General features: G+C 37.7%; 1 protein-coding gene across 1 annotated transcript; it reads left to right on the top strand.

Annotated features, from left to right (window-relative positions):
• The first annotated feature begins 2,757 nt into the window (after window positions 1-2,757).
• Window positions 2,758-7,425, top strand: LOC106876045 (nephrocystin-1). The gene has a single exon (XM_014924429.3). The coding sequence runs from the start codon at window positions 2,994-2,996 to the stop codon at window positions 5,895-5,897; it is 2,904 nt and encodes a 967-aa protein (XP_014779915.1). The 5' UTR covers window positions 2,758-2,993; the 3' UTR covers window positions 5,898-7,425.
• The last annotated feature ends 1,039 nt before the right edge of the window (window positions 7,426-8,464 follow it).

The following is an 8,464-nucleotide window of genomic DNA, read 5'->3' as shown; positions in this document are numbered from 1 at the left end:
TGAAGAGAAGAAAAATATCAGACATACCGATACCTATCAAAGGGAGAGAAATAAAGGAAGAAGTTTGCATGTTCTGAGAAATACTTCAGGCATACAGAAAAAAGATGTTTATGATTGGTCATCAGGGAACTGGAACAATGTGAGATGTTGTTGGTTAGAAGTGTTTGTGGAATGGTAACAACTCTCACGACACAAAGGGATAATGGAAGGGCTACTATGAGAGGCTGTTGGGTGGAGAGAATGAATGTGACAGAGGGAGTCTATTCAACTAGACCCACATCGTATGTGCGTTTGTCGGAGCTCCTTATCATTCGTTCTCCCTCTCACATTACTCATTCCCTTTCATTACTCCCTCACTGAGCTCTGTCTCTTCTGTTCCCCTCTGCACTACCAGCCACTGACAGCAATGAACAATCTATCCTGTACCCTTATGAAGGACGGATGTCAAATGAGAATGATGATATGTGTGTGTGTGTGTGTGTGTGTGTGTGTGTGTGTGTGTGTGTTAATAATGATAGAAAACTTATGCAGAAGTAATGGAAATAGTTGTATTTATATCCAGATATTTAAATCTGGATAAGCTTCTTTAAAAGATCGATCGGACACACACACACACACACACACACACACACACATCCCATTTATTTAAGGGATGTTACTGTTAAAGAATTTCAGTTACTTCCCTTGCATCTGTTTGAAACTGGCATTTGGAATTCTAAATCGTTTTGCTCCACTGATTCCTTGTCAAAGACTAGAGATAAAGTGTAGGTAATTATATTTATATTTTTATATTATTCGTTTTATTACACTAAGATTTGAAGTGTGAACAGCAAGAATTGAACCCAAGACAACGTAAATAAAGGCAATTAAAAACCAGATGGGATTAAAGTTCAAAGAGAGGAGGGGAGAGATGCCGTTCCGTAAGGAAAGATACACAAATAGGAAAGAAGAAAGCAAAGGACCACTGATGAGGTCACAGAAGTGTGACGAAAGAACTCTGGCCAAAATACGATTAATGCAATATAAAGCTGAAGCAAATTAACACCAAATATATAGTGCGTGTGTTTTTATTGGGTAAACTGGCAACATGACCATCCCCAAATACAACAATATCTGTTTCAACACACGATTTCACATCAAGAATCTTGCAAAACGATTATATAAACGTGTATATATTTATATATATATATGTGTGTGTGTGTGTGTGTGTGTGTGTGTGTGTGTGTGTATATTCTAATTATTTATAATATAATATAGGATAAATTCTTTATAAGAATCTATGAAGTAGTCAGCGTGAAAAAACCTCATAATGAAAAAATAACGAAAAATTTCGTAATGAAAAAATTCATCGTTTCTCCATAGATATATATATATATATATATATACATATATATATATATATATATATTCCCAGGGGTTGTAGCAATCGTTACCAATATAGCATAAGAACTTACCTTAGGGGATCATTAACTAGGTTCCTTAAGGGTCGTTCTCACAGTTTATATTTATATTATAAGGTTTTTAAACTTTAAAATTTTCATATTCAAAAGAGACAGAGACTTCAAATTCGATATATCGATTTATTCACCACTCTATGTTAACATTTCTGTGCCAAACTTATCCAGTGACTGGTCCATTGGATTTAGACATTTGGCACTTCTTCAGGAGTGGTTACCTTATAATAACAAAGACGAAAGCTAACGAGATTCTAAAGACTTAATAATAGTTATGTATGTGTTTTTTCGTGTTTTCTTCGAAAGGTAACCACTCCTGAAGAAGTGCCAAATGTCTAAATCCAATGGACCAGTCACTGGATAAGTTTGGCACAGAAATGTTAACATAGAGTGGTGAATAAATCGATATATCGAATTTGAAGTCTCTGTCTCTTTTGAATATGAAAATTTAAAAGTTTAAAAACCTTATATATATATATATATTGGAATGGATCCAAAAGATATAGAAGTCCTCGCTTCAGATCGAGTTGGATGGCGAACAAGGGTGTGGAGTGGAGTGAAAGCATTTGAAGAGGCCAGGATGATGCAAGCAGGGCTCAAGAGACATTTAAGGAAAACGGTGAAGACTGAGAAGGTGAATGACAAGGACCTTTTTGTGTGCACAGTCTGTGACAGACCATGTCTGTCCTTGGCTGGCCTCAAATCTCACCTGCGAACCCATGGAAAACAAACCTCACCCAGCTATTCTGATTATATGTCTGTGCACACGTTTGAATGTGGTGTATGCCAGAGGGTTTGCAAATCCAATGGGGGTCTTAAAAGACATGTTAGGATCCACAATGAGCAGAACTTACTTGCAGGTATTGGTAGTGCAAATCAGAGGTGCAATCTGTGTGGGTGTTTTTTCAAAACACTGTCTGGTTTAAAAAGCCACATCAGACGCCATGAAAGGGCTAAGATGTAGGTGCAGGAGGTGGTCAAACTCTGTTTAAGGAGTAGACAACCACCACCATATATATATATATATATATATATATACTGTACATACATACATACACACACACACGCACACATTCTCCATTTTCACCAACAACCAAACAAAGGAGAGAAGCTACATGTTAACTTGAGAAAGTGAACGCGTAAACTCGAAGACCGCCCCTTTTTAATCTATTATTTGTCACTTCCATTCCAGACGCATTTTTTAAAAGGGCGAAAATAATTAACCAAATTACCTCCCTTTGATTTAACGTTTTATTTTCCACTCGGCCTTACCTCCTCCTTTTATTCTTTTCGGTTTGCTTTCTTTCCTGTAGGTGGCGCGTTGTTAATAACGCTTCGCCTTAACAACGTGTAAACTTTGTTCGAGTTTTTGTAAAGAATGTTAATACGAACAGATAGATCCACACACACACATATATATAGATAGATACACACACACACAGACATATAAAGACATACATTGGCGCGAGCATCCACGTTTATTCATTCATATATTCGTACACAAACTTGCGCCCAACTTCTACATACACAGGCGTAATAATGTTGGGCAAGACACCAGTTGCGCTTCAGACTTTATCGAATTCGTATGATAAATTAAAAAAAGATACAGATTTGTTTCTAAAGAAGTTTAAAAAGTTTAAGAAGTTGAATCCGGACGTCAAGGAGTCGGAAAATGTTTCGGCGTTAAGCGAAGAATGTAAAAGTTTAGCGAACGAGCTGGAAAGTTTAACGAAGGAAATTAATTTACTTGAAAATAAAGATCCGAAGCAACAGAAGAATTTCGATTCCAAGAAAAAGAGCCTTCTAAAAAAAGTGGCCACCCAACAGAAACTAGTATCAGATACTTACGATGTTATTGTTCAACAAACAACACCAGAAGAAAGCGAAGTTAGCAGAAAAGTTGAAAGTACCAAGGATAGAGATACGGGGGAAAAGGCGGCAGCGAAACGCATCACGACAAAGAAAAAGCAAAAGGAGATTTCTGAGAAGCAAAATCGATCGAAGAAAGAAAACAATAATAACAGTAGTAAGAGAGATTCCCAGTCTGGAAGCACCATTTCCGGGAAAAGTATTGCAGGAGATTCTGAAAAAGAAATAAACGAAGATATATCTGAAAATGTGGACGAGTGTGATGAAAGCAATGATGATGACGACGACGATGAAGACGATGGTGACAATGAAGAGGATGATAATGACGAAGAGGAAGAAGAGGGCGCAGCTAGTACTAGTGCCACTGCTAGCACGAGTGGCCCAGCTAGTAGTACTAGCGTTGCAGTTACAGAGGATGAAGATGTTGGTAAGGTAAAGTCTTTTAAAAGTAGCCATTCTTCTTCGAAATCCAAGTCGAAAATTTTGAATCAGAAATCGAAATCTGAGAAAAGCCCCACTCAAGTTGTTCCCACGCCAGATCCTCACGAGGGACAAGCAGCAGCAGCAACAACCACAGAAAGTGAAAGTTCCGTGACCAACCAGAAGAAGAAAGGTTTGAAATCAAAGTTAATCGCTGACATGAAATCAGTTTTGAAACATAATCTTCATCATAAAGAGAAATTACCTTCGAAAACTAAGGAACTCTTGGAAGAGGAAGATGAAGGAAAGAAGGAGGAGAAAGATGAAGGAAAGAAGGAGGAGGAGGAGGAGTCAGATGAAGAAGAGGTGGAGGAGGAGTCTGATGAAGAAGAGGCAGAGGAGGAGCTGAGTAAAGTGGATGAGGAAAAAGAGGATTCTACAAATGAGGAAGATGATGATGAGGAGGAGGAGGAGGAGGAGTCTGATGAAGAAATGGAACTTCCTACGAAGTATTTTATTGCATTATCAAATTATGAGAAAGAAGAGACAAGTGATCTGAGTTTTAAGAAAGGTGAAGTTCTAAAAATAGTGCAGGCCCATCGAAATGGTTGGTGGCTTGCTGAGAATAATGATGGTTTTCAAGGCCTGGTGCCCAGCACCTATCTGCAGATGAGGTCTCCTACTGATGATGAGGAGGAGGAAGAAGAGGATAGCGCTGAAGAATCAAGAAAAGACGAAGGAGAAAGTGACAGTGATGATAACTCTGAGGAAGAAGAGAAAGAAAATGAAGAGGAAGAAGACTCAGATATAGATGAAGATGTGAAAGTGGAGAGTGGAGGAGATAAACCAAAAACTCGTTCTGCTAAACAACTTTGGCAAACTATCAAAGAATCAATTCAAGAACAATCCATTGTTGATGTTCTTCAAGCAAAAGGTACCGTGCCATCTGGTTTCCGACCTTCTACTCTGAGTAGTTTATGGGCTGCCAACTCGGAGTATCGCATGGAGAAAGCACTTCATCCGTCCTTGAGTAAAACAGCAATGAGCTATACAGATTTGTTTTACTCTCCGTCAGACAAACAAATTTGTCCTTATAGTGTAAATATTTTAAAAATTGTGAGTATTCAGTCTTGCCGGAACATTCCACAAACAGGTCCGGGTATTGATGTCCAGTGTCGATGCATACGAGTTTGTATTTTTGATGGGAAAAATGTCTTGAGTAACATACACACAATCAAAGTGCAATCAGTTGATAAATCTCAAAAGTCTTGGAATTTTTCTTCTCGTGTCTCCGATAATATGGATGTCAGTTTACATACAGAATTCTTTGTGAGAACAAATTACTCAGGGAATCAGATAAATTTACTGTTTGAGCTGTGTCTGTCATATACCCAACAAGACACCCAGGAACAAGGAATATTCAGTTGTGGTTGGACTAAGCTTTTATTATCTGAAGAAACCATGACAAACCGTACTTATGAATTGCCCCTTCATGGTGGAACTCCCTATGATAGAGGTATTCCTCTTGATTCCAGGTTTTCAAATGCAGTTGAAGAGAATTCCTTTCTTAGTCTTTTTACTGGGCACCAAAAGCCAACATTAGTGGTCAAAGTTTTCCCTCCCAAAAAAGAACAGAAAGATGTTTTAAACAGTTTACCTCATACCATCATTGGTAACGTGTGCCTGATGCATTTTTATGCATTGTACCGGAACATTCTGGCAAAGGCTCTCCTACGAGACAGAATCGATTCAGATAACACGGAGCTGATATCGAGTTCGGTTTTGGCATCTTTCCCTTTGGTTGCAGATCAATTTGACATGATGCAATTACTTCGTGACACTTGGATTGAGAAGCAGAAAGAGAGGAGTCGAACAGCTCGACGGGACAGCAACACCCATAAGAAAATGTTTATAGATAGTTTCCTGGAGACTGTTTACCCATTTTCCCATATATTGACCCCTGGAGTACCTACGACAGGCATAGACACAAGCCAAAGGCAATATGATGCCATACGGAAATTCAAAGATTTGAAATCAGAACGAGGATCTACACTGGCCGTATTGTTGAGTGATGATTTCACTTATGAACCAATGAAACTAAGTGAAGTAACATTTTCTGTTTTGAAAGATAATGAATTCATAAGTGAGGCATGATTCAGAACAAAAAGGAGGCAAAAAAAACCTCAAACGCCTGTCTTTGTGAGAAAGACTAAATCTTGAAGAAAAGGTTTGATGTGTGATGAGATGAAAGAGAGATTGTTGTTTCAAGCAGGGATTCTTTGATTTATTTCTATGTAAATTACAACTGATGAAGGCCACTACACCACCAGTGGACTACCATTTTCTAATTACTGTCAGGTAAATCTCATTGAGATTTGTCTGACATTGCTGCTAACAGTCAGGTAATTTTGCCAGGTACTTAATCAGATTTGTGTACTTAGGGGTTGATATGTTTGTTTGAAACTGTATTGTACTAAATATACTAAATGTATTTGTGAGTCCTGATTAGTCAATGTTACAATCTCACCTGTACAAGCACACATATTTCGAAATATAATCAAAACAAACACCTTTCATATCCAAGAATATCTAAGCACAAAAACACTATATATACATGCATATGTATGTGTGTGTGTATATATATATATATATGGATAAAAACAGTTTGATTCCAATTCGTTGGTAATCTTGAATTTCAAGCATGATGCTAGTCGTCAGCCATTATATATATACACACACACAAACAATGGGCTTCCATACAGTTTCCATCTAATTCCAGTTACTAGCACAGTAGAAGACACTTGCCCAAGGGTACTGGGCAGTGAGGTAGAACACAAAACCACCTGGTTTCAAAGCAAATTGTTCTCATAGCCTAGACTTGTGTATACATTGCTCGTACAGGTGGATGCACGACATACCACATGTCAGGTGTGTTATGTCATGCAGAGCAATGAGAGATGAAATGTTTTGTTCAAGAACACGATGCCTCGGCCAGCCCGGGAACTGAACCTACGATCTCATAATTGTAAGTGCAACACCCTAACCACTAGGTCATGTGCCCTCACTATGTATACATATACTCCTATGCATATATGCATGCAGACGTAAGTATTTAACACCATAGATACACACACACACACAGACATACACACACACACACACACACACACATTAACCCATGCAAATGTGGAAAAGTGGATGTTAAAATGATGACGATTCTCACACACACACACACACACAATCATGTTGAGCTTGTTCCCCCTCCACCGCCATCTTCGTTCTCTCTGACACACTGTGCCTTGCAATTTTGGAACAGCACTTTCACATTTATTGTTTACATAATATTTCCATCTCCTGGTTGAGCAGTAGAACTCATAAAAATGGACAGGAGTTCAACTGTTTCCAGGGATAAACACTTTTGAAGGGATTTCATTGGGGATTTTATCCACATATAAACCAAACTCAACTGTGAGCAGTAAACTCCACAGACTTTCTTTGTAATTCTTTGTATAAATCATGAATATGAATAACTTGTGTGTGTGTGTGTGTGAATTACTGATACTTTTATGATGCAGATTGACCAGCAATTTAATAAAATAACAGATGGGGAATCTGTAACCTTTAAATAAAGAAATTTTATTCTATTAACCTCAGTAAAATATTAAAACAATTTATATAAAAATTTCCCTCATATTTTGTTTTCTTTGGATCCAATCCTTCAAAGTATTTTCAATAAAATATTCAATTATTCTATATCAAATATATGAAGTGTATATATTTGATGCATCTATTAAGTACCATTTTTCAAATGATGTAAAATGCTGTCATTTTGATGGTAGAGGATGGTGGTTGTGTGTCGTTGATGTGACACGACTAATCCAAAGAAATAACTTTGAATGTGACACGACTAATCCAAAGAAATAACTTTGAATGTGACTCAAGCATCCATCTTTTTGTTTTCCTTTAACCAAACTTTCCAAGGCAGTGCCAAGCTGGCCATCTGATGCTTGGTTTGTCATGGTGGCATCAAGTGTACCTGAGGCCTGATTTACAAGTGGACTTGAAAATGTGAATGGAATTAGACCACTTCTGCATCAAATTGCTTGCCTCATATTTGCTCTTTTGATTTCTCACTGACCTCATTCAATTCATCTACTGCTACTTTTTTGGCAGTTTTCTCTTTCATTTCAGGTTCCACACTGGCATTTTTATAACTTATTCTTGACAATTTAAAACATTACTTTCTTAATATAGTTTAGACCAAAGGTGCTAGTGACACGTGAAAAACAACATTCGAGCACCAAATTTGCCTTTTTGTCCCCCAGAGTTACATCTGAAAAAAAAAACTCATAGACATTGATATCCATTGTAAGATATGAGAAAGATCAGAAATGCCACAAAGATTTTAAATACCTAAGTCAAATGAAAGAGCATCAAAGAAAAATGGTACAACATAGAATATAGTCTGAACAATAAGTATCCAGACTTTTGCCATAGTAACAAAGCTAAAGCATGCAGAGTGAAGCTGCATGGCACAGATTGACCTTGAACTCTGCTGTGCACGTGCACCAAATTTTAACGTTCTAGCTCACTTCCGCTGTTTACACCAGTGCTTCGAAGTAGCATAATTGTTGCATTGACCATGACAGAGAAAGTTGTCATGGCGATACTTGCTCAGAAGCTTACGCAAAGTTGCAGAAAGTGTATGAGCCACACACAGG

This window comes from Octopus bimaculoides, chromosome 24 (assembly GCF_046866305.1).
Source record: "Octopus bimaculoides isolate indiv1 chromosome 24, ASM4686630v1, whole genome shotgun sequence".
NCBI lineage: Eukaryota > Metazoa > Mollusca > Cephalopoda > Octopoda > Octopodidae > Octopus > Octopus bimaculoides.
This window is presented reverse-complemented; position numbering and strand designations above follow the sequence as displayed.

Coding starts and splice junctions, on each gene's coding strand:
- LOC106876045 (XM_014924429.3), top strand. CDS start 2,994: ATGTTGGGCAAGACACCAGTTGCGCTTCAGACTTTATCGAATTCGTAT.